The sequence below is a fragment of the Cyclopterus lumpus genome, chromosome 21 (genome assembly GCF_009769545.1).
Source record: "Cyclopterus lumpus isolate fCycLum1 chromosome 21, fCycLum1.pri, whole genome shotgun sequence".
Taxonomy (NCBI): Eukaryota; Metazoa; Chordata; class Actinopteri; order Perciformes; family Cyclopteridae; genus Cyclopterus; species Cyclopterus lumpus.
Window position 1 is genome coordinate 22,809,054 of NC_046986.1, and position 26,363 is coordinate 22,835,416.

The 26,363-nt window shown below is 40.5% G+C and overlaps 1 protein-coding gene across 5 annotated transcripts in view; it reads right to left on the reverse strand.

Annotated features, from left to right (window-relative positions):
* mlphb (melanophilin b) overlaps window positions 1-26,363 on the reverse strand; it is a 37,409-nt gene extending 11,046 nt beyond the window's left edge. For 2 of the 5 annotated variants that reach the window (XM_034560835.1, XM_034560833.1), the window contains exons 1-9: window positions 26,294-26,363; window positions 24,399-24,573; window positions 14,856-15,077; window positions 12,176-12,315; window positions 10,015-10,056; window positions 7,075-7,130; window positions 3,127-3,219; window positions 2,197-2,323; window positions 1,472-1,713 (exon numbers count right to left, since the gene is read on the reverse strand). In XM_034560835.1, the coding sequence (XP_034416726.1) occupies window positions 1,472-1,713; window positions 2,197-2,323; window positions 3,127-3,219; window positions 7,075-7,130; window positions 10,015-10,056; window positions 12,176-12,315; window positions 14,856-15,077; window positions 24,399-24,565 (1,089 nt within the window). In that variant the 5' untranslated portion in view covers window positions 24,566-24,573; window positions 26,294-26,363. The remainder of the gene's footprint in view (window positions 1-1,471; window positions 1,714-2,196; window positions 2,324-3,126; window positions 3,220-7,074; window positions 7,131-10,014; window positions 10,057-12,175; window positions 12,316-14,855; window positions 15,078-24,398; window positions 24,574-26,293) is intronic. The other 3 variants (XM_034560834.1, XM_034560837.1, XM_034560836.1) reach the window with 3 other exon arrangements.

A 26,363-nucleotide genomic window follows, 5' to 3' on the forward strand; every position in this document is an offset into this window, starting at 1 on the left:
TTAGGTGAAGGAATATTTATTTTGATTTATTAGTTTTCTTTGCTCAGACTGAAAGAGACCTTTTACAACGTGGGGAACTCGCCACTCGCTCGCAATGCATCCTGGTAAACGTAGGCACAGCGGGCACGGCTCCACTGGCTTCAGGTTTCTCGGTCAGCACAGCACGCACTGGGGAACTCATATCTTCAGTGGACTACATTTACCATCAGCACTGATTGGACACCCACATAAAAGGAGTCACATTTCCCAAAATGTCCCCGGTCTGAATCAAATCAAAGACACATGCACCCAGCTGTCGGGCACACAAGGACACATGTAGCCTCATTGCTTTCTGACAGCAGTGTGAAAGCCAGCTAAACTAATGGTGAACAAAGTCTGTTTTTTATCGACTCCTCATCCTTTCCAGGGATGGAGTTGTATATCACATAAATAGACACTGATGTAATGTATTTAATCTCCCTCTGATCTAGCAGCTGTCGGCCCTGCGTCAACTCGATCAACTTGTACGTTCGAGGCTCAAAGTGTCCTAAAAAGACTTGCAGTGTCAGACGGAAAAACACTCGGCTAGTTTTCATCTTTCAGAAATGTGACTCCAAACTACAATATTCATTATTGTACAGCTCATATACGTTTTGTGCCAAATCTTTCTCACAACGCAATCTGGGCACAATACGCCGATAGTTTTATGAGTTTGGTTTATGGTCTCATCTTTCTCTTTATTGCTCATTTTAACAATGAAAAATGCCTTCTGACTCGGCGTGTGGCTGTGAGCTCAGAGCGATACCATGTGGTCAAATGTGTCCTCACTTGACCTGAACATACTGTCAAAAATGTGAAAAAGAAAACTAGATAGCCAAGTTTGTCCACTTTTTAATTTGACTCTCATGCTGGGGTGGTAATATTTAAAAATCTTCAGTTTGTCCCCTCCCAGCATGTCAAATAAAAAGTATCTTAATGCATTTTGGTCTAAAATGACTTAAACTGTGCCAAAGGAAAATGAACCTTTATGATGAATGAATAAAAGCCATATGGGTTGTATATACATCAGTAAAGTGTATGGATATTAGACAGAATATCTGTGCAGTGATTGGAATAGAATGTGTAAGGAGGTCGAACATTGTGAACAATAATTGTTGTCACATTTCCTCGCGTGTTATGCTGCGTTTAACCTTCTCTGTGTCTCTAGTACTCCCGTCTGTCTCTCCTCTAACTCATTTCTCAGTTTATACCAATCTGATTCCTTTCCTCGCCTCCTTTCCTTGCGCCTACACCTGTACACATGTTCTTAACACTAATATGTGTATGTGCCAATAAGTACAGAATAGGTCTTGATCCAATAACAAGTAATAATAAGGCCAGAACCCCTGCTGTTGATTTGTATTGTTAAAAACAGCTAATATACTTTCATAAACGATTCACGACGTGAATGCATCACTTCGGGAAAGATATTGATATGACTGGTAATAAAGACCTGTGGTGGGGGGTTCGGTGAGGTCAGGCTCTCCTGGGAGGTGTGGCTGCGGGGGCCCAGATGGGACTGGTAGAGATGGGAGAGCTGGCAGGGGTCGTCCTCCTCGGAGTCCTCCGGGCCGAGGGGATAGCTGCTGCTGCTGCCCTGGGGGCACCAAGCACTCCCACTGCCACAGGAGGAGTAGCTGAGCCGGGACACGGAGCGAGACGGAATAGTTTGGCTGTCTGGGTACGCATGGTCATCTGGAAGGAATACGAGGGTAAATCAGGGAATAAAATTAGCAATACGGTTCCACGTTTTCTTTCACAGTTTTTTTCTTCAGCTAAAAAGAAAAAAGCACTGCATTCAGATTGGTTACTATGACGGTTATAACAGTAACATGACCAACTGGTAACCAACTGGTACGGGGAAGGGGGTACAGATCACTTTTTATCTGAACTAACAGATCTGATGTCACTAGCCAAGGGTAAGTATTTTAAAGCAGGTTGCTTACGAAACAAAATTGCATTGCTAAAATAAAATACACACATAAATGACATAGAAAGAGGAAACATGGACAAATGTCATGTTTAGAGAAGCAAGCAGCTGTTCTCGAGCAGAGCTCTGAAAAAGCCAGTTGGCCTTTTTAGCTCTCTTTATTTCCCCTTAAATGTTGTAGGTGAGTTAACATTGTCCCTGGCACTACTGCATGGGACCTGGTGACCCGTGGTGGGTTTTGTCTTGACCTTGCTGTGGAGCCATTCCCAGGTCCAGGGCTTTGCGTTGGTCCTTGAAGATCCTTTGGAAAGCAGAGGCCACATCAGCCTCAGTGAGCATGGACTCCCTCTCAAAGATGTCTTGGGGGACGGGCGCCTATAAATGAGGATGGAATGGTCAGAGCTCATTTTGAAAAACTGTCAAATTGGTACAAAGAAGCTAAGGATGCTGTTTCAGGCTGAACTGGAAACTTAGCATCAGAGGAAGAAGGCGGGTGAAGGCATTGGTCATTGCATTTGGTGAATTTGGTTACCAGCTAGGAAAATCACTGATAGGGCACATACTCTTATTTATACTCTCCAGGCAAATTAAAGCTACTATGGACTGCCCCGGGGCAGACTGTCTTACCCCTGCTGCTGTAAAATGAGGTTTTGTCAGGGGACTCCAGCTTGGAAACACTTCCGCTTTTGTCCACAGGGACCGCCAAAATCAACACAAAATGAAAGTTCCTTGTAGTAGATTTACATACATTTTCTTGTATTGATTAATGAAATAAATAATGTAGTTACACAAAAATAATAGTACAAAACTGAGGTGATCAACCTCTCGTGTTGTACTGGCATCGGTTTAGTGCGTGGATGTTTGTATGGTGGTCATGGCCAATAATGCAACAACTCTGCTTTCCCCGTTCATGGGGTTTATTTTCAAATGTAAACTGCACTGAAGACAGAGTCTATTTGAGTCTATTGATACAGCCATTGCGACTTGGTTTCATGCCACTTGAGTTTTCATTTGACAAAAATTAAAAACTGCTTTTTGTATTCTGCTAATAAGCTGCCAGCAGAACAGAAAAACAGAAACAAGCTAAAGAAGAAAACGGACAAAGGGGCTCTTGTATGAAGGCATGCAGATAAGTTTGGTTTGGGGAAAAGCTGGTTCTGGGCTCGTCAGGCTTCTACCTGATTGGGCTGTCCTCTCGATTCGATCAAGTAATCGCCTCCCAGTTCGAAATCAAAGGGATCGACGGTTAACCGCCTTTTGGTCTTTTTCATCTTCGGAGAGCAGAAAAGGGAAACACCGTCACCAACAGAGAAGAGAGAGTAGAGAGGGAAGAACAATTAATTAAAATCCTCACGGCTGAAAAAAAAACACTGTAGGGACAACTGTGTGTGCTAGTTAACACACACACACACACACACACACACACACACACACACACACACACACACACACACACACACACACACACACACACACACACACAATCGTGTCGTATCTTCACATGATCATATACAAATGTTAAGACATTATTCATAGAATTGGTTTGAATAATTTAAAAGTGTATGTAGAGTAAGCATATCATGTTATTACAGATTGCTAATGACTATTTGACCAAAAAAAGAAGCCTTTTTGAGGGCACATGGCACAAATGGCACTTGTTTGAGTTGATATAATGTTTTACACCCCGACTCCATGGACCCAAATGCCCTATGTAACCACTTTATTCATTATTTATTTTTGTTCCTCTCAAAAAATGTGGCGATTAAAAAAGAAAAGTCCAGAAGGAAGATAAACAACACACTTGAGTCCTTAAAGACTCCTCTAATCATCTGGATAAAATACATATTAAGTCCATTGCACAACAAAACCAATAACCCTAACCCGTTTGTCTACAAAGTATATGACAAATTGAGCAAGCACATTTATCATTGCGGACTAGAATTTATGTTTGTTTTGGTGGTTTGCAGCATCAGGAATATTTAATCTTAATGCTTAAACAAGCGGTAAGTGTTGTTAAACAAGCTGGATTGCTGGTGTGATGGTAAAATATAGCATTGCTTATGTTACAAAGGTAGAGCATAACTTGCATAGAGAATTGGTTGATGGCTAAATGACTTGGAGGGTCACAGGGCCAGAGAAGACAATAGGCCTCTGTCTTGAGATGGCCTGTGTAGCTAACATAGATAAGAACAAATGGCTGGAGAGCCGTTTTCTATGATTCTGCCACACTAACCTTTGTTTAGAATTGATACATTATGTTCTTGAGACGTATGCTTACTTTGCAGAAACATAAACTGGTTTGGACTAGTTTAGATACTGTCTAGCCCTACATTGTCGTCTCACGATTTATTGTTGTGTTTCTTTAAAAAGGGGTGTAACTTTCAGGTGTGTATGCATGAGCATGAGGCCTTTTCAAATGTTGAATCTTATCCCACAGACTACCCTGAGCAGCTGTGTCATAATGTTCCTTATTGCAAGAAATAAACAGGACAAGAGACAACTTTGATTCAGAGACTTCATTCCTCCTTTCCCGATTGACAGATGAAATCTTCCATCACACTGGGTATACAGTATAAAGTATTTTGGAGTTAAACAAATGCTCAGCACTTACTTAAATGTAATGTTGTTACATGAGAGGCACAAATTGGGGCCAGGAGAACGTCTTCTATGCTAGGGGTTCTTAACCTTTTTGACCTTGAGGCCCAACTTTTCAAGTACAAAGTGGCCCGGGGCCCATTCCAATACTAACACTGTATTGATCTCCCTCTTGGTTTGATTTGTATTCAATAACTAAATCAAATACACTTACAGTTGAACAAGCAAAAACATGACGCAATGTGATCATCATAAAGACATTTGTTCATCATGTGTATGTAAACCTGCACATCAACAACAACAACAACAACAACAACAACAACAACAACAACAGCAACAACAAAAACAAGAAGACACCCAACATGGAACAAATCAAGCTAATACAATAACAAATGTAAAGGCTCAAGTCAGGCTTATTAACACAAAAATAACTAATAAATAGATTTTACTAGAGGAAAAAAGGAGGCACTCAAAAAAACTGAGAAATTGAAATTTGATAAACAAATATTATGTGGTAATAAAATGGATACATTAAAAATAATACGTTTCAAATGAAATAAACTGTAAATAAAATTGAATAATGTGCAAATGAAAAGATAGCCTTATAATCTGTGAATGATATGCTTCAGCAGTCTTCATATCTGTGACAGCTGGAGTTGCCAGTCACTGACACAACGGACGTTTTCTGCCTTCAGAGCCCTTTTTACTTTCTCTTGAAAAAACCCACTTAGTCGGGATTGTACTTGCGCAAACATTTAGACTTTTGGGGGGTTTTATCACCACTTTCGTCTTCATTTTTTCGTTTTGAATACTTCTCCATAACTTTCGCCACAGGCTAGCGGCTGGCCGAGTGTCTTCTTCTGCCTATTGGAGCTTGTAAAACAACTGACTGACACATTACTGCCACCAAGTGGTGGGAAGCTATATTGTAACTGAGTGTCTCATGAATAACAGTACGACCTCTGGTGTCTTCAATTGATAACCGATGCTGTCCCGCGGCCCACAGGTGCAAAACTGAAAGATGTTTGCGGCCCCATGGTTAAGAATCACTGTTCTATGCTATTTGGGAATGTGGCCTAGAAAGACTGTGACAGAGGACCCACTCTAAGCTAGATCAAGACACTGAGTCCAGGCTTCAAAGAACCCACCATGTAGAATCTACATGTAGATGCATTGTAACATCTCTGACTGGGCGAAAATGTCAGGAAAGTTTTCTGACAGGGGTCAATGATGGGATTCAATAGGCAGTAGCACTCTATTTGGAACAGTAGAGGGCAGTCTGTCTGAGTGTAATTCAACAGGGCATGCAGAAAGCACCGTCTGACCTTGTTGTAGTCAACATTTCAACTTCTCAGCAGCGGCTGCAAAGATTGAAACAAAGCTTAGCTCCCTCATTACACAGAGACTGTGGTATACACAATAGTAGTCTTGGTTTTATGATGAATTCCAGAGGATTCAGTGCCTCTTTTTTGTTTTACAACCTGTGGACTTGAACCAGAGGCTCTTTCAACTGTGCTCCAACTCTTTTATGTGCGCGATTATGTATGACATCCTGGTAATTACCCACAATACAACGCTGGCAGTTTCTAACCCTGGTTGTCACAAGGTGTCAAGGCGTCCCAGCTGTTCATAGGGGCTGGCCGAGATCACATTGATAAGCCGCCTACACCGCTGCTTCTCAACACAGGAAGGAGCCGTCAGTGTGACAAAGATCAGGGCTGAACACAGAAGACGCTGGCCGACTCAAACCCAAAAAACATGTGCATGCAAAATTCTGGCTTGAACTTGATTGGAATTGTCTGTTTTGCAACTAAGCTTTGGCTCCACTCACTGAAACATCTATCAATTCATTAAGGAATTAGGAAACAGGAAGCTGATATAGACAGCTCTCAAACCCTGCCTACTTGGCAAACAAGTTATTTAAATATGTGTTCCTCCACCCTTATTATTACTTAGTTTTCAACATATGTATTATTGTTTTATTTTATCTTTCCTCACACTCGCACTGTTACACAAACAAGTGTGGCATATTTAACAGATTTCTCTAAAAACATTCATTTAAGTCACAGTAACTGCAAGATGTCAATATTAGAATTATTATGACAGACACAGCGGTGGGATCCGTCTTCTCATCTAACTCCCTGCTGGAAGCGTGTTTCTCAAAGAGCCAAAGTGTTCCTTTAATGTTCAACTTGAAGTATGACGGGAGTTCAGTTTCATGTTATATTGCCACTGCTTTTTCCACCTTTCTTGACAGATATTTGCTTGTGGAACACGTTAGGTGTGAGCATCGAGTCAACCGAACTGAAGTGAATCCGGTATTAGCAGAGAGAAGCACCAGAACTACCAATGTTCTGCTGTACTGAGTACAAATTGATATCTATTTATGAAGCATATCACTGGAAAGCTTTCTACTCGCCACAAACTCACTAAAACATAAGCACCTACAAAATAACTGAAGATGTCTATCAATGTAATGTTCTGGACAAGCAAACCGAGCTTTATGAAGTATATCAAAAGAGTTGCCGTACCCCCTTGTAGTGTTGTGAATCCGTCGCGTCCAGACTCTGCTCCTCATACCCATCTGCTGATACAGAAGGCGGACATGTCAGTGTTAAGCTTTTTAAAATAACTATGTCAACATAAAGTAAACAATACATCAAAAGATTTATGATAAGGAATGCAGTACACTAATAACATCATGTGGAATTTTTCTATGCACATGTATTTATGAGCAAAGCTGAGTCACATTATGAAGACCAGGTTCACCATCCCGAGTAAAGAATTACATCTTTTTAGACCAGCTAAATCTACATCTTAACCCAATGACCTTTGTCTTTAAAGCAAGATGCAAACTGTTCTCTGTGCAGCAAATCAAATCAAATCCCCTTTTCATTTCCATTTTACAGAGCAAGTACAGCAAAAGGAGCCAATAGGAGGGAAAGTTGTGTGTTTTCAGACACTTTTTACCAGAGTGTTTATGAGCATTTTTATGTAACAGTTCCCTCTTGGGTACAAGGTGAGAGAGAGAGAGAGAGAGAGAGAGAGAGAGAGAGAGAGAGAGAGAGAGAGAGAGAGAGAGAGAGAGACACACACACACACACACTTGGAACATCAAAAGCTGCAGAGAGAAGCAAATGTTCTGCTTCCCAGATCAGCAGATAAAGAGCTAAAGTTGAAAGCTCATGTAGAACAACAACATTGCAGATTAGATTGACACACTGATACTCTCATCATTTCCAATAGAAATCCATTTGAATGACTTTTGATCCATCACAAAATGTGCATGAGGACATGAAACACACTAAAAGTAGCATTATACAACTGCTAATTCCACCACTGCCTCTCATGATAATGATACATAATAGTAATACTTTCCACTAACAGTTTATTTTCAACCTTGTTGCCTCTGCCTGACTAAAACTTCCCTGGCTCTGCTCTTCTACACTTGATATGCCAATGTGAATAAAAGCTAGGCGGGCACTGAATGTGCCAGCCTAACCAGAACATGTTGGTCTGTTCCCAAACCACTGTATAAAACCAGCAAGCTTTCATGGATTATTGTAATAGTCCAATGAAAAAAAGTAAATACTTACTTCAAATAACCCTGATGTACATAATCATTCTGTTCATGAACCACCATCATGGATATTCAGATTATATATATGATATATTGATTTAGTAAGCTAGGCAGCATACTAGTTGTCAAACAGTCATGTGACTCCAGAATGGATCTAAGGAAGACCACACACATAGCTTAAGCCTCCGTGCTTAACCCGGGGCCCGGGGGAAAAAATGTGTGTTTGAACTGTTTGGGGTCACATAGTTAATTAGGAATTACAAGGGGCCAACAAAATAGGTATTGATGAAGGAGCAACCTTAACGTTTTGAATGCATATTCCAAAACAAACTTGCAACTAACCACATTACAACATGATGTACATAGTAGCGCCTCTGCCTGGTTGGTAATCCATCCTTGACCACACAGACTCAATGAAAGTGCCATCAGGACTGTACAAAACAAAAAAATATTTGACACAAAGAGGGCATGAGTCCAACTCCCCCCATGCAAATTTCCAACCATTGGACGGACAGCGCACTCACCAGGATCAATTATTTCTGCAAATCACGCATATGTCAAATGTTTTTATTCAAGCAGAGCAAGTGATGTAGCGCACAAAAACAGACATAGGACTTTCACCCAGGAGACTGCTGTTAGTGTCCTATGGGAAGCCAAAATTAAATGTTAACTTTATGCTTGTTACGTAACGTTACATAAGAAAGTCGGCTACGGGTGTTTGTTATTTATTGCTGTTAGTTACATAATATTAAGTTGTCATGTAACGTTGTTATGTAATGCTAAGTAATGTTGTTTTGTAAAATTATATAATGTTGTTACATTAAATAATAAAGTTCACTAAGATGTTTGTTATTTATTGATGCTATTTTCTATGATCCGTTGTTCCGTTCCGTTACATTGTTATGTTACGTTGTTTCATTACGTTGTTTCATTAAGTTGTTACATTAAGTTGTTACATTAAGTTGTTACATTAAGTTGTTACATTAAGGTACGTTACGTCGTGGCGTTACGTTGTTGCGTTACGTTGTTGCGTTACGTTGTTGCGTTACGTTGTTGCGTTACGTTGTTGCGTTACGTTGTTGCGTTACGTTGTGGCGTTACGTTGTGGCGTTACGTTGTGGCGTTACGTTGTGGCGTTACGTTGTGGCGTTACGTTGTGGCGTTACGTTGTTGCGTTACGTTGTTGCGTTACGTTGTTGCGTTACGATGTTGCGTTGCGGCGTTACGTTGCGGCGTTACGTTGCGGCGTTACGTTGCGGCGTTACGTTGTGGCGTTACGTTATGGCGTTACGTTATGGCGTTACGTTATGGCGTTACGTTATGGCGTTACGTTATGGCGTTACGTTATGGCGTTACTTTGTGGCGTTACTGCGTTACTTTTGTTATTATTTGAACACAAACTGTGATCTTTTTTCTAACCTTAATCAAGTATTTTCTTTTGCCTAAACCTAACCAATTCTTTCCCAGCCATAACCACATGCCAATGTGCTTTCCTGAACTCATGAAATCTAACAAACTATTAAAAGACATTCCAATCAGCCTCAGTTGTACTTTTCTGTTAGGATGCTAACATGCTAAAGTAAGATGGTGAATATGGTAATATTGAGCCTGCAGCGCATCAGCACGTATGCCTTGTCATTGAGAGCATGTTAGCATGGGGGCATTAGCATTAGGTCAAAGCACCCTGTGCCTAAGAACAGCCTCACAGAGAAGCTCACATTCTAGGAAGCTCTTGCTCTAGTCTTTAGGCTACTTGGTGTACGTTTTTATAAAAAGCACCACACTGTTGAATACAATACAAGGGAGAGAATAACCAAGCATATTGAAATCAAAAGACATGTCTGTCAATAATATCTGACCTTTTATTATGATTTACATTGAGTCTACTTACTGTGGACCTCCGGTATGCTCTGTGTATCATATTCATTTGGCTCTGGAAAACAGAAAATACAAAAGAAGACATGACTTATATACATCTTGAAATGAAAATGAATGAGGCGAGGTTTGTATTTCAGTAACTGTAATAAATAGCTCAGTATATTGGGATAATTCAAGTTGTCCTGAGCCTACTTTCCACATAAAACGGTAATCACAAGCAGAAGCAGCAGTAGCACCATTTAAACTGCAGAGCTGAGGTCATCCAAATAATTGAGTTACACTCTTTTTTCCGAATGTGAACAAAGACTGCTGTGAGCGCCAGTGTTGCATCTCCCTGTGTATGGAGATACTGTACTCACAGGATGACACCTTCCGAGCTTTGTGAGCCCAACGGACCACAGCAGCACATACAGTCAACAGACTGCAAAAGAATGTCTGTGTGTGTTTGAGAGTACAGTCATGCATGCGGAATTTAATCCAGGTGGTCACATGAATGTCTGCATGGGACGAGTGGCCGGTCATTTTGAACACAATGCATCTGTTAACTTGCATATTTATGGATGTGTTTCATAACTGCAACACACACAGCTGGATTCCACATACGAAGACACGACAAAGCAACGTTTTCTTCTCCCTCGCTCTCATCCTTCTTTGTCTTTCCTCTCTCTGCTGGTTGGTGGAGCGCTGCAGAACTGACTCCTTCAATTCCAGACACAGAATGGGAGACATGTGACCGGACACACAAGGCCCGCTGGGCTAAGCCAGCAAACCAACTCGTTCTGTATAACGTCTCAAAATCCTCCAGCGTAAGCTGTACCAGGAGTCCCGGCTGTCTCCTCATGATTCATTGATCTCCTGATGCTGTATGATAATGCTTATTAAAGCTGATATACACTGTGCTTCAAGGACACTTGCTTTTACGTATATGTAAAATAGGGATTGAATTTCTTTGCAATGCAATTGGATAAGTTGTGTGTGTGTTGCCTTCCACTCCATCTTCTGCTCTGGGCTGTGACCAGAGGATATTGGCAATGCTGCCTGCTCCTGTCACCACCTCAGACTTAAACACCGAGCTGCAGAAACACAAACCTTCCCTCCTTCCCCCCCCATTGGGAAGAACTTCTCCAGAGGTACAGCAGGCAATGTAAATGTCCCACAAGGCCAAGCTTCCGGTCAGTTAAGAACAAAACCTGGCATTGAAAAGGGACACACTAGTCTGTGATATCGCTCGGCACAGCTGTACAGAGCCAGAGTTTGGGAAAACAGAAAGATGGATTAGATTAAAACCCTGTGACAGATTTGGCAGTCTGTTGATGGCTTAGTTTGTGAAAAAGAAAAAGAAAGTTCTTGTGACTCAGTGTCACAAGAATGAAGGGTCATCATAGGCAGGTGGGGTCTTGAGAAGGTGTTGGGTCACTAGGAGCTTCAAGAACACCTTTCTTTCAAATGATATTCCATAATTTAAATTTCTTTTGTCATGATGGGGATCACTGTCTAATCTCCTATGTATGTTCCATTGAGTTATTTTTTGGTGACTACAAAGGCAATGGTGTTCAGTCCAATATACTTGCATTCATTTCAAGAGCCTGCTATTTGTTCACAGGGACTTAAATAAATGCAGTACCAAGTCCAATTCTTGAACTTGAACTAAATAACTGACACAACCCACACGGTGATGTTTATACCAATTTTCAGATTCAACATTCTCCATACAGATACAGTACAGAATCCAGCTGTTGAACCTCTTGAAAGCCTTTTATTTATTGGAGATTTCTTGCGGTGAGCTCAAGTTGACTTCCACTTCTGACCGGCGGCTCACCCAAAGGGCTTGCAAAGAAATGGGTGGAAGGGATAGAAATTTGTTCGGGTTGCCCCCTTCAAAGTTACCTTGACCAGAGACCTGACATTCTGCCACATCTGCAACATTGGATTCACACTGCTTCCCATTCCGGCAGCTGCCCAGAATAACTAGTTTTTGACAGTTAATCTCCACAGAGACCAGTGTCAGTATTTGTTAAGTAAAGGGATGTTGCGTGATTTTCCGAAGTGGATCAAGGATTAAAACATTCCACTCCTGAAACCTTTTCATAAAACCAATTTATGAACTAATTCACACACTTTATTTTCTGTACGGTAAAACCAGCCACAAGGGCATCTTGACATTAAAAGCTCACCTTCAAAGTCATTCTGAGAGCAGCTGCGTTCCCCGTTCAGCCTCCGGAAGAGCGATCGCATCACCTTGGCACTGCCGAAGCGCTTGAAGCGGGCACGGACGTTTTCGTGGTACCACATCAGAGTGCCAATCTTCAGGACCCTGTTGGAAGAAAAAGGAGGAGACAAAATAGATGCTAATGATTTCAAACATAGATCAGTCACATAAAAACATTGTTAGAATACATACATTCAGACAACAGGGAGTATGCCTCTCCTGTCACATAAAGCAAGAACAAGACCTTACTGACTGCTTTGAGATGTATAGCATGATTTTTTCCAGACATCGGCAGAGTTCAGTGAAAGGGCTTTTTGTGCTCGGCCACATCTGAGCAAACAATATAGTATGATGTGAACCACAAAACCCCACATAACTTATATGTTATATACTACACTCTAACATATTTTCAGATCTCAGTATTAATTACATGCGTTATCGCTCTCACCTCTATAGTGGAACTTTAAAGTAGAGCTTCAGTGACTTCTAAATCTGGACAGTTTTTTTTAGACCCCAGGGTGTAATGGATGCTTATGTACACTACCAAACAGCATGGTTACATATGTTCTTTACAAAACAAGTTTTTGATTACAGTTATAGTAGTTTTGTTGTTAAATACAGGGAAAGTATGGTTTCATTTTCATTTTCCTCAAAACCTGAAAACAATTAATAATTTTGTTTGCATTCCTTTAGCATGATTAACCACAGGTCAGCAGAGATAACCAGTGAAGTTCTAAGACACAGACAAGGCAGCCCCAAAACTGTATAACCACAGAGGCACGGATTCAAACTTGAATTTATGCATATTTTCTATGGATTTACATTCCAATCAATCAAACCATACATAAATGTAAATATGAACATATTATTGAATGAATATAGTTCAATAAAAATTAATTTATTTTCAAAAGACAGCTATTATTTATTTCAGGGAACTTTTATGACAATTTCAAAATTTATTTATTTCAGGAGACTTTTTACAACATAATTCCACATTAATTTGTTTCAGGGGCCTTTTATCAGCTCTCCGTTTATGAGCTTTAATTAAGCTGTCTGATTCTTATACTTTGGTCTGATCTTATCTGTGATGTTTACCATTAATTTCCATTTAACAGATGGAAACAGAAAAGAGCTTTAAAGCTGCTAGATAAAAAACAAAAATCTATAACAATATTAATTTACATTTAATGATATAGTTAATGCCTAGTTTATTCCTTTCAGGATTTATGGCATAGCCATATACAGTATATTTATTTATAGGCATGTTCATTTAATCTTTATTTATTCAATATTAAATGAATTTCATCATCCAGTGAAAATTCTGTATATTGAAAAAGAGATGATGAGGAGCATCCTCTCTGGACTCCACATGAGGTTATGCCTGATATCCCAAATAGTATGTGGTGTGACCTTCCAGTGAGCGCAGCTGTACGAGTATGGAACCCTTCCTGCGATGCATGGAAGGGTTCCATAGCAGAATGTTTGTCTCAGGAAACTGTGATGAGGTTTCTGCTGAAGCAAGAGCAGATCAAACAATGGTCACACTGCATACTCTCCAGGGTGGTTGTGACAAATGAGGCGAGAGATGAAACAGATATGTTCTTCAGTGTTCACTGAACTTACATTGACGGTTCTGAAGAGCGGTGCACAATCAAGATGTACGTAGCTTGTGAAACTGAAGGGCAGGCAGCAGTGGCGACTGCTGGAATTTCTCCGCCAAAGTTCTTCTCTCAAACGGGTCTTGGAGGAGAGATTTTAGCGGGTCGGGTCTTCTTGGAAGAGAAATGCTCGCCCTTGTCGTTAAAAAAGCGCCTGACGAGAACGCCCAAGCTAAATCTATTTTAGGATGCTGATTGGCCCAAAGCTGAATCTATTTTAGGACACTGATTGGCTAAATTGTATGTCACTCATTTATATCTTTAATCAGTAGTAGGCTAAACTGCTTCTTAGACCCGTCTCTTCTGGGCCAAAACAATTCCGCCCCAGCGCAGCTGAGACATGCAGACAGGCCGAAAGGACGTTTTTTTTGTGGCTCAAGGTGGGGCCAGGCCCGGTGGCGCTCTATTGGCCAGCCGCCACTGGCAGTCAGTCTCCAGGAAAAAGAAGGGTCCGTTAATGCTGAAAATATGGACAGTATGTAGAATGTGTGACATCATCCATCAGCACATTTGGTGACATATGGGCTTACTGTCTGCTCCCATTTGGGGGAAAAGGCTCTAATCATTAGCAAATGATGAACTGATAGTCTCATCAAATATAGTTAATAGTTATTTTACAGTAAAAAAAACAATGATATGATGATTTCTAACGTTTCATAATCAGTATTAATGCTATAATTTCTGTTATGTTATCATTAGTTTGTGTGATATGAAATAGTTTCTATTTAATAGTCACATATTGTATCTTAGCAGATGAGAGATGGTAATATGTACATTCTGATTAGTAAACTATTTATTATTATAATTGCATTTGTTAAGGACTAAGAAATGATGTGTACATCTTTAAGAAACTGTTTGTAAAACACCTATAAACATAACATTGCTAAACGGACAATAAAGCAATTAATAATCAGCGACAATTTAATTTATTTACTTGTCAATCAATCTTGCATTCATCAATGATGGTTATTATTGGTCACTTCCTACCTGGCCATGCGACAGGGATCACACACCCAGCCGAGCTCCTTCTTGTTGTACAGACTGCATGACTTGCAGATGAAGAGCTGGCAGTCCAGACACTGACGCTTGCTGTTGACCAGGAACTTGAAGGGCTGGAGACATCGAATGCAGTGTGACTCGGCCAGGCTGGTCTGGTTGCCCAGCAACTCCCTCTTGGTGTCTTCTTTTTCAATCTTGGTCTTTAAATCCCTAAAAAAGACAAGATCCCAAGCGCTCACTAACGTACAATGAATGAGTTAATTGTGTTTATGAAGAAAAAATTGTACTTTAAATGTATTCTTGAGTCACAGTTTGATGAATTGTAGTTAATGTGCAGAACTCAGCACGCAAGAGAAAACATCTTCTTACTTCAGATCTCCACACAGTCACATGAAGTGTCTTTTTTGTGTCAATGTCACCATCTGGCATGCCAACCTGATGTCATGAGAAGCACGTTATTTATCGGGCATTCCATGTCTCAGCACTTAGCTACGGTTTAGGAAAAGGTTTAGTCACATTTGTTTCGCTAAACACACAGCATTCAAAGTCGGCCCTTCCTCCTCTGCTCCACACGCAGCCATACAACAACTCATTTTCATTTCAAGAAGTGATGACTGAGACGGATTATATTTGTATCAGTCTATTTTTATGAGAATTATTTCTGTATAGCTTTAAAATCAGTACCTAAACTAAGTCAATGGTAAACAACGTAACAGGAAACAGTCACAAATATCACTAACCGGCCTCCTGGTTGAAAGTCCTGTGTTTGTTTGACCCATCCACCACAAGCCTCACTCACTTTTGAAACTTTTTTCTAGCTCTGAGCAGAGCGTATTAACATGTATACATTTACTTTGCAAACTACATGGCATAAAATAACACGTAAAAAATACGAATGCCATTGTTGTTGCACGCTAAATGATTCAATAATTGTCTTTGTCAGTCATCCGCCAATTTAGTGAGAGCGCTCATCAGGTTAAACATACACTGGTAATAACATTGTGTATATAGTGGTACAGGTAATATGGCTGTCAATAATGCAGATCCATTTTGACTGCAGAAATAAACACTACTTAACTTTTTATGTACATCTTGCAACAGGAAATCGTTTTGCCAAATTGTGTTCGAAGTTGAGACTTGCTTGAAATGAGGTTTGCGCTCTATTCACGATAGAACTCTGTGCCATATTTGGTCCCATCAAGCCTGAACGAAAACCAAAACCAAACCTTTTGCTCACTTTATCTGGCATCCAGAGCTGTGACGGAAGAGGCCACCCAGAAATACTGAGCAGACCCATAAACTGTTGTTTGCCAAGAAATAGGTCCACCTTGTATCCCCCCCTAAAAAATGTTGATGTTAGGGTAAATCACATGATACAGCTTCAGAGTTTGGTGAATCTTTCTATTTGGAACAGAGGGTTTCCCCCTGACTCACGTATTTATGCTAAGCTAAGCTAACCATATCATACACTACTCATCTCACTCAGAAACAAAGCAAATAAGCACATTTCTCCACTGAACTAATAACTACACAGAGTCAGAATGTTGGCTGACAATAACGAGTGTAGAGATGGCTGTCAGTACGGATGGCTTCCCTTTGACAACGCTCTGTCAACATTATGTCAGCCTTGTTAAAAGCAGAACAAGCTGCAGTGTTTCTGCAGGAAAAGTTTAGTGCTACGGTTAGAAATATTAATAAAAAAATCAACACGATAGATAAGGAATAGCTTCACCGTGTATGGCCCCTTGATTTAAATCTTAATCGCTTTAACATTCATAATACTGTAAAATGTATATAAGTAAAATGTTTCTACAGTTACTTACAGTGATAATGCCAACACTAATATTGTACCAGGAAACATTCCGGTTCTGAAAAGTAAAGCCAATGTTTAGGTGTCTTGAACTTCTCTCTCTAATGTCCATCAGGGGGCGACTCCACTGGTTGTATAGAAGTCTATATAAATGACTCTACTTCCCTCTTGATTTATTCCCTCAGTAAACATTGTAAACATGAGTTTATGGTCTCAATCTCTAGTTGCAAGTCTTCTTCAATACAGCATGATGTTTATTTAGTAGATCATGGGCAAAATGTCCCGTGCTAACTTCAGTTTTTTACATTTTTTAAATTTGTTTATTTGATAAGGGACAGTGCACATTAATATAAACATTTCTGTAAATGTGCCAGAGTTAGCCAAGAGGCTATTTTTCATCTGTAGTCCCAAGAGGCAGATATTATGAAACAAACCTAAAAACATAAGATTACATATACAATGTACAAACAAGCAAAATAAAATAAGGGAGAACTGTGTTAAAATGGACAGAATAAAAACATCCATGTCAGAGACACAAAACATAAAAGCATACAGAGTAAATTAAATATATAACCACAGACAGGTAAACAACAACAGTCAAGTCTTTCTCAAAAACGTAAAGGGACGGTCGATCACTCTCTATTTCTACTGCTCGCTGACATTGCAGTTTAAATGCCTGCTTTGAGTCAGACTTTTCTCTTCAGCAAAGTTTGAAGTATTCTTGTGCTGATTGCTGGATTGAATTTAAGAAGTAAAAGGTCTGGAGAAACAGACGTACCAGCAATAGGTCTGGAGAAACAGACAGGAGTGCCAGCAATAGGTCTGGAGAAACAGGCATACCAGCAATAGGTCTGGAGAAACAGGCGTACCAGCAATAGGTCTGGAGAAACAGGCGTACCAGCAATAGGTCTGGAGAAACAGACAGGAGTGCGAGCAATAGGTCTGGAGAAACAGGCATACCAGCAATAGGTCTGGAGAAACAGGCGTACCAGCAATAGGTCTGGAGAAACAGGCGTACCAGCAACAGGTCTGGAGAAACAGGCGTACCAGCAATAGGTCTGGAGAAACAGGCATACCAGCAATAGGTCTGGAGAAACAGGCGTACCAGCAATAGGTCTGGAGAAACAGACAGGAGTGCGAGCAATAGGTCTGGAGAAACAGGCATACCAGCAATAGGTCTGGAGAAACAGGCGTACCAGCAATAGGTCTGGAGAAACAGGCGTACCAGCAACAGGTCTGGAGAAACAGGCGTACCAGCAATAGGTCTGGAGAAACAGGCATACCAGCAATAGGTCTGGAGAAACAGGCGTACCAGCAATAGGTCTGGAGAAACAGGCATACCAGCAATAGGTCTGGAGAAACAGGCGTACCAGCAATAGGTCTGGAGAAACAGGCGTACCAGCAATAGGTCTGGAGAAACAGGCAGGAGTGCCAGCAATAGGTCTGGAAAAACAGGCGTACCAGCAATAGGTCTGGAGAAACAGGCAGGAGTGCCAGCAATAGGTCTGGAGAGACAGACAGGAGTACCAGCAATAGGTCTGGAGAGAAAGACAGGAGTACCAGCAAAAGGTCTGGAGAAACAGGCGTACCAGCAATAGGTCTGGAGAAACAGACAGGAGTACCAGCAATAGGTCTGGAGAGAAAGACAGGAGTACCAGCAAAAGGTCTGGAGAAACAGGCGTACCAGCAACAGGTCTGGAGAAACAGGTGTACCAGCAATAGGTCTGGAGAAACAGGCGTACCAGCAATAGGTCTGGAGAAACAGGCGTACCAGCAACAGGTCTGGAGAAACATGCGTACCAGCAACAGGTCTGGAGAAACAGGCGTACCAGCAACAGGTCTGGAGAAACAGGCGTACCAGCAACATGTCTGGAGAGACAGACAGGCGTACCAGCAACAGGTCTGGAGAAACAGGCGTACCAGCAACAGGTCTGGAGAAACAGGCGTACCAGCAATATGTCTGGAGAAACAGGCGTGCCAGCAACAGATCTGGACAAACATGCATACCAGCAACAGGTCTGGAGAGACAGACAGGCGTACCAGCAACAGGTCTGGAGAAACAGGCGTACCAGCAACAGGTCTGGAGAAACAGACAGGTGTACCAGCAACAGGTCTGGAGAGACAGACAGGTGTACCAGCAACAGGTCTGGAGAGACAGACAGGTGTACCAGCAACAGGTCTGGAGAGACAGACAGGTGTACCAGCAACAGGTCTGGAGAGACAGACAGGCGTACCAGCAACAGGTCTGGAGAAACAGACAGGAGTAAATGACAAAGATAATTGTTCATTGTACCTCCCAGAACACTTCTCCTCGATTGGTTGTTTTCTGTTATTGTGTGCTTTTGGTGTTTTAAAGTCTGACAGTAACACAAACTAATCGATCGAGGCAGCGGTAGACCAGCAACATCTGCCCCTCATATCTCTTGCACCTCCTTAATTTATTCCAAACATGCTGCTTTTGATACATCTGTAAATGTGAGGGCCCTCATGTGCAGCAGATTATATTCCTGTCAATATTCAAATGCTTTTATGAGCCACCTCTAGTACAGGAGTATAGTACTTTTGACCTGATTTTTACATGTGGTTCCCTGTACTGTACATGAGGACAAATATTTAATGTAAATCATAGCCTTGTTGTTCATAGGGTTGCAAAAGGGCGGAAAGTTCCACAGGAATTTTGTCTCTGGAATAAAAAAAAAAAAAAGAATGTGCCTTAGTTTTTTTGCAAAAGCATATAACAGGGAACTTAAATGTAGTTGAGAACAAGACTATGCACGCCTAGCTCAGCTGGACCCTGAATGCAGATGGTTGGGAACATTTTCTGCCAGAAACATAAACGTAAACATAAAACGTTGCGTCTGAACGTTTCAGCCCTATGCCTGGCAAGTGTGAGAGCGCCGAGTGGCGTAGAGGCCAAGAGCGGTATTGCAGACAGATAGAGATTTCAATTATAGCTCGCAACATATTGAAAAAAATTACTGAACTAGTTCATTTTTTGGAGCTGTAAACTTAGTTCAACATTTTGAATTATGTACATATGAACTGAACTAGTTCATTTTAAAATTTGTGAACTATGAAAACCTAAGGCTCTTTGAGCCTGACACAGAGCCATCCTCAACAAGCTTGGACAGTGACACCGAAGATGATGAGGAGTCAGATGTTGAGGAAGTGGACAGTGAGGAGGACGTTGATGAGGTCCAGGAAGAAAGCATTTAGACCTGAAAGGATTCAGGGAAAATCACCCCCAAAAAAATGTGGGTTGGGGGGTAGTGATCATAGGGAATACACCTTTTTTATTCAACGTTAATATTTTTGTTATTCGATGAAAGAATAAAGTTCTACTCACAAAATAAAAGTCACAAAAAAAGTCAAAAATGTCATTTTTAAAAGTTGTATTATAAATATTTGCATGCATGTCTGCTTATGACAAGGTAAATACAGTTAAATTACCCCAACATTTCCAGTTTATTCCAGTTAATTCCCGTATATTCCCGTTAATTTTGCAACCCTAGTTGTTCATAAGAAAACACCATCTTTAAGGTGAGGCGATACATTTATTTACATAATAAGTTATGAACAGAAACTGCACAACAGCACTTAAAAAAGATCTGAAATAACTGCAACGTTACACTTAGTTACACTGAAACGAGATTGTTCTCTTTGACACGCCCAAGTATGTCCTCAGAATCCTCACTTTCCCTCAGTATTTGATTAAAAGCAGGTAGTGGAGAGTGTATGTGTGAGCGTTTGCCAGGCAGACATTCACTTAGACACAGGCAGTTATGGAGACCAACGTAACTGAGTGTTCCCATACATGGTGATCTGCTCGCCACGTCCACACAAACACAACTACAATGCCATTAAATAAAATGCATTACCTGGCTTTGACTGACGTGATATCATAATGGTGTCAGCCCTGAGATAGATATTTTAGTGGACTTGGTACAAAAGAACACATTCAAAAGCATTGGCAAAATGTGCTACTTCATCCAACATGTGTGGTTTTTATAAGATTTAGGCGGAACGGTTTTATAAGCACTTGAGGATCTGTACCGCAGAGGCCCGGGATGAAAACAACAGTCGTTGGCTCATTTGAATGGAAAACAAATAGCTGCAGAAGAACCTTGGCAGGGACCACAACCTGCTGTGTGGTTGACATTGTAGCCTGTATTTGTGAAGGAAGCTCACAAACGTAGACAACCCCCCATGGCACCATATAGGAAGGGCCAACTCCTCAAACACTGAACAAAATGCTGGTTTTCTTAACCAAAGTCTGACTCAAAATCCGTTTCTTCTTTACGAAATGAAGGCTGATTACAAGAAGTTTCTTGGAAGGTCCATTTTATCATGCACATGCAGACACACAAAGGCACTATGTTTAACAGAGTGTATTGAGGTTATGGGAACAATACATATCTACTGGAAATCTTCTGAATTAATTCCAAAAGCGGCTTAACCCTCCTGTTAAGTTTGTTTCTTAGGTACAGCAATGATGTTCCCGGGTCAATGTGACCCAGTGCATGTTGAATCATCCAAAAGTTGTCAGGAACAAAAAAATCCTAATAAATATAGTTTGTACCTCATCAGCAACACCATTACTAACAATTCAATCAGTTTTTATTAGAATGGAGTTATTCACCCCTCCATAGATCATAGTTCAATTAGGATAATGTTTTCATGAAAAATTTATGTACATTGGAAAAATCTAGATATAAATTTCATTAGTCTACCATAACATGTATTTTTTCCTAAATTTTATTTGCATTTTGATGTAGATAAATAGAGATGAGACACAAAAAGGTTCCCGTCAAAATAGTATCTGTATTTCTCGCACAGGTGGGATCCTTAGAAAGAGAGTGTGTGTGCGTCTGAGATTGTGATGAAACAGGGTGTGTGTCACTCTGTCAGTCAGTCAGACAGTCTATTAGAAATCCTATAGTAAAGATAGGTTCCCATAACAAACACATGATTTTTTTTTGTTTGAAAGTTCTCTACAGCTTTATATATGAGGCTGTGAACAGGTGTGTGCGTGTGTGTGAGAGAGAGAAATCTGGTTAAACATGGTGGGAGGGAGTAAGAAAGAAGTTTTATACAGAAAAAGTACCTACAAATATTTGTCCTAGATTTTCAAACTTCGAAACGGGTCAATTTGACCTGCAACATAATTAAAGTCTGGATCATTTTAAAGTGGTTCCGATGAGATATGTGGCCAACAAACAACACTGAGAAGTAGAACCCTACGGGTGTTCTTCATTGGAAATCATAATACTGTATGAATAAGCAGGAGATTTGTCTGAGATAGCAAGCTTAAAAAAAAGCATCCATGTTTGAACCACAATAAAAGATGTTTCATTGAAGGCCCTAAGTTTTCAATCACTCTGGCTGTTTTGACTTCCAGTCAGGTAGAAATTGGGTGGAGCTATATGGAAATTGGGTGATGTCACCAAGCTATGTATTCAGAAACAATTTAAAAATGTTCACACTCTTGCACACTTGCAATATTCTAACTTGTAACATTTTAAGCAACTGACTAACCAATGGTCGACGTCTCGAAAACAACGTCCACTTCTTATCTACAGACTAAGGTATAAAGTTAGCTTCCATACCAGTTGTGTAGGTCAGGTACTCTATGCAGGTAGAAAGCCCATTGTTTTTGCAAGGTGTGTAAACCTTGCAAAAACAATGGGCCACTGGAAAGTTTTCTTCATTTTGTTACTATCCTAGAGGATTACTGCTGCTGCTGTTGGGCCGGGGTGAACCCACATCCAAGCATCGGAGGAAATTCCCTCTAAACCTCTTCCTCCCACAGCCTGATATCTAAACCATCCATCCGTCACTGCTGCCAAAGAGACATAGGAGCAGTGTGTCGGTGAGTCAGCAGCACATGACTGAATCATCGGTTGGAGATGTGCAGCTCAATGAAGTTGTCCAGCCTTCGGTAATAGAGTGCAGTGTGTCATTTCCACTCAGTTGTACTAAGTTTAAATCAAACAAACCAACTTCTGTTCATAAAAAACCCAGCTGGTAACTGTGTTCATGTGATTACTGGCTCACTGTGAAATTGCCCTGTCTTGTATGAAGCTGACATGATATTATGATGGCATAAAGACCATGTGAAACAAATGCGGGAAAGGGTTTCCATTCAAGCGGGCTTTTAACAAACGCACTCACCTCTATACTTTAACTTTTGAAAGAAAAAAAATCACAAATTATTTTGTTTATAAATGAATAAATTACTCTATAAGCAATATGACATTGCTTTAATTCATACAGTCTGTTTATGTATTTTGCTAGAGCGTAGATCTGGATCTGTCTGAGCAGTGGCTAGTGGTGGCCATAGGTATTATCGATTTATGATCACAGTGGCTGCTTTTGAGAAAAATAAAGATCGTCTCGCTCTGAAAAGTAACTTAACATGAGGCTGTAAAGCACACTGCCCAGTCTGACTGAAAGTTTCAAACTGAAGTTCGCTTTGTTGTGCCTGTAACCCCACCCAACAGGGATGTCACAAGGTCCTTGAGTAGCATACATTTCTACATCAAACCTGAACCACTGGTGTGCAGTCTTTAAAGGGCGGGTACATTGTATTAATTTTGGGGGGTTTTCATTCTGGAGCTTCCCAGTGGTGTTCCTTATGCATTAAAATCCAAACATTCAAATGTATCCACAGTATTACTACCTACAGTAACTTAGATGGCGTTTGGAGCTCCCAGTTTGGAGAAGCAGGCAGGAGTACCAACACGAAAGCTAAAAGCAACAAAGTGCGGTTTTCCGAAAGTCACACAACTACAGGCACAAACTAGTAAATCGAGGCAGTGGCAGACCAGCAACTCCTGTGTCATATGAGGTAAAATCCCTATTTTTGACAATTGAGTCTTGTGGCTTTGAATAGAGCGATAATACATCCTAAATTGCCTGTTGGAAAGCGTACTCTTATAGCCAATGCAGCCCTTTTACATCGGAGTCAGGCAGCCCTTTCCGAATGAAGAACTGAAGCTATTTTATTGCTAACTTGAAGCCACAAGACCATTGACAAAAGCCATATTTTACCCTTTCAGTTATTTCCAAACAAATAAAGTGTGGTTGCATGTAGTCTCAGCGATATCTAGCATTCTCATTATTCATGAACATATTGATTCGCCTAATTTGGTTACCTACGGCCTTGCTTTGTGATAAAAGCCGAGTGGTCATTTCCATTTAAAAAAGTGCTAAACTATTAATAAAAACATGTTACATTGACTACTTAAATAAGTCAGCAGTAATAGTCCACAGCCCTGCTAGCAGCTCTGTGACGCTGTGCCTACATAGCTAAATGCTAACATAAGAATGCTAGCATGCGTTCAATTGCAATTGCAAAGGTATAATGTAAGGGTCCCCATCGCAGTTTAGCATTTTAGCATGCTAACATCAGAAATACATAAAAACACCACTGTATACAATATAGGAGCATAATTTACACAGACATGATGTTTAATTTAATATAGTAAACATATTTGTCTTGATTGGATTATAGGGTCAGAATTTAAAGGCTTTAGACAATTTCAAGTAATATATGACTATTACTATATCCCCCAAAGATGTATGCAAGATGACATGAAATTAAAAAAAGAAAAGAGAATCCATCCTGAAGCCATGAGCATCACAAGGATGGCTTCTTTTGGTTTGTTGAGAAACAGATCAAAAAGAAATAAAACAAATACACGTGATAATTTTTAACATACCCAAGTCTGTCCTCCTCCTTCTTCCTCAGTCCGAAATCTCTCTGGACAACTTCCCAAATATGCTTGGCCTCCTCATCTGTGAGTTTAGAGAGATCCAGCTTCCTTCCTGTTGTGGTGGTGGCAGGCATAGTTGCGGAGCTGATGCCTGTGAGCTGGCAGGCTGTCATGTGCGTGGCTACATTTGGGCAATACAAAAACATTTCAGCTACAGGAGGAAGATTGTAATGCAAATATTTAAGATGTACTGCAGTGAAAACAGCAACCAACTGTAAAAATAGAAAACCTGCATTTTCTTTTCCAAATAATCAACCAGGGTTGCACTGACAACCAATGTTATGCTACATGAGTGGTGAAGTTCACTCCTTGACATGATTGTTAATTATTAATTGGTCAGGTTTGTTGTGTCACGTTCATGGTACAAATCTGTGTGAAGAATGGTTGGGAATTCATTTCCTGCACTCATCGGTGGGAGATTAGGGAATGCATTTGACACACCTGACTTTTTACTAATGTCCATATGAAATAGATTTCTTGCATTTGCTTGTCATTCAGTCATGTGCCAATGCCTAAGTCGTACTTCTTTCAAGAGACAACTGCTGTCAGTCCTTTTTAGGCTGCTGTTTTCTCCAAACAAAACAGACCAGAATAATAGAACTGATCAAGGGTCAGTGATCTGGAGCGCAGGTCTAGATTCAGAGCTTAAACCCTCTCTGCCGCAAGCATGCGTCCTGTGATCTGGTGAAGGTCTGGCACAGTTCAATCATCACATTGCTGAGGGATTTGAATCAAGTTAATTGGAGCCTGCCCAAATCATTTCACATGGTCCAGGTTCACAATGTCTTGGTTTCAGCAGATGACTCAACTCGAGCTGACAAGTGAGACACACACATCTTATCACACACACACACACACACACACACACACACACACACACACACACAGAGAACAATAGTCTGTACCACCGAGTTGCACTGAAACGCTCTTTACATACATTATACGGAAAAGGAAGGCTCACAAACATCACATAATTGTCTTGTTTACTACAAGCCATGTCAAAAAAACCTCAGATGACTTGGGAGCCTAATCTAATTTCTGCTTATGCAACATGGGAACGAATGGTTCCCTAAATGTCTAAATGGTCGACCCTGAGTAGAACATTGTCCTCCTCAACTTTCCCACAAGCAAATTGTTCCACTTGAACAGCCAAGCAGTACACAAAAGCTTGACATGTATTTGCTTAGCGGGTGTGAGCAGCTCCGTATCTTACTTGTTGTATTAAGGGACGATAATGAAAAAATGTACTTTATAATTTTTTTATTTGCTTTCCGTGAATGTTTCTCACAGTATTTTATGCCACAGTCGAATCTTAACTGTAAAGCATGTTGTCTACAAATAATTTTCCTTGCATTAACTCTTCTGTTGATGTCACGCTACTTAAAGCAGGTGCACGGTTGAAGGACTCCTTGTGTTTGCTAAAGGAAGGTTTGGCTTCCTTTAGCAGACACACAAACCTGAAATAGTTCTTCCAGCAGAAGAACAAAAAGCTTACATTTATTTCTTTATTCCATTCTAAACCAATTTACATTCTCTTATACAGACTTTTAAATCTTGGCTACCTGTTTAGTAGATTTAAGAAAGTTGACAAAAGCTGTTTGGCGTTTGCTTCAAAAGCTAATAATTACATGAATTGCATTTCTAATAACACATTGGAACCCTTTTGGACATGAATTTGGTCCAACATGTAATGAGCCCACTGACAGCATAAGTAGCATATATCTAAACAAATAACCAACAACAGGATTCATATCAATAACACAAATACATAAAGGCCTTAACATAATTTATTTTCTTCTCCAAACATCATGTGGCAATCAATGGATGTGAATATGTCTTACCTTGGTGTTGACAGAGCAGTCCCGAGGGCAGTATTTCCTCTGAAGGCAGACCCGGCTGACTGCAGGGCAA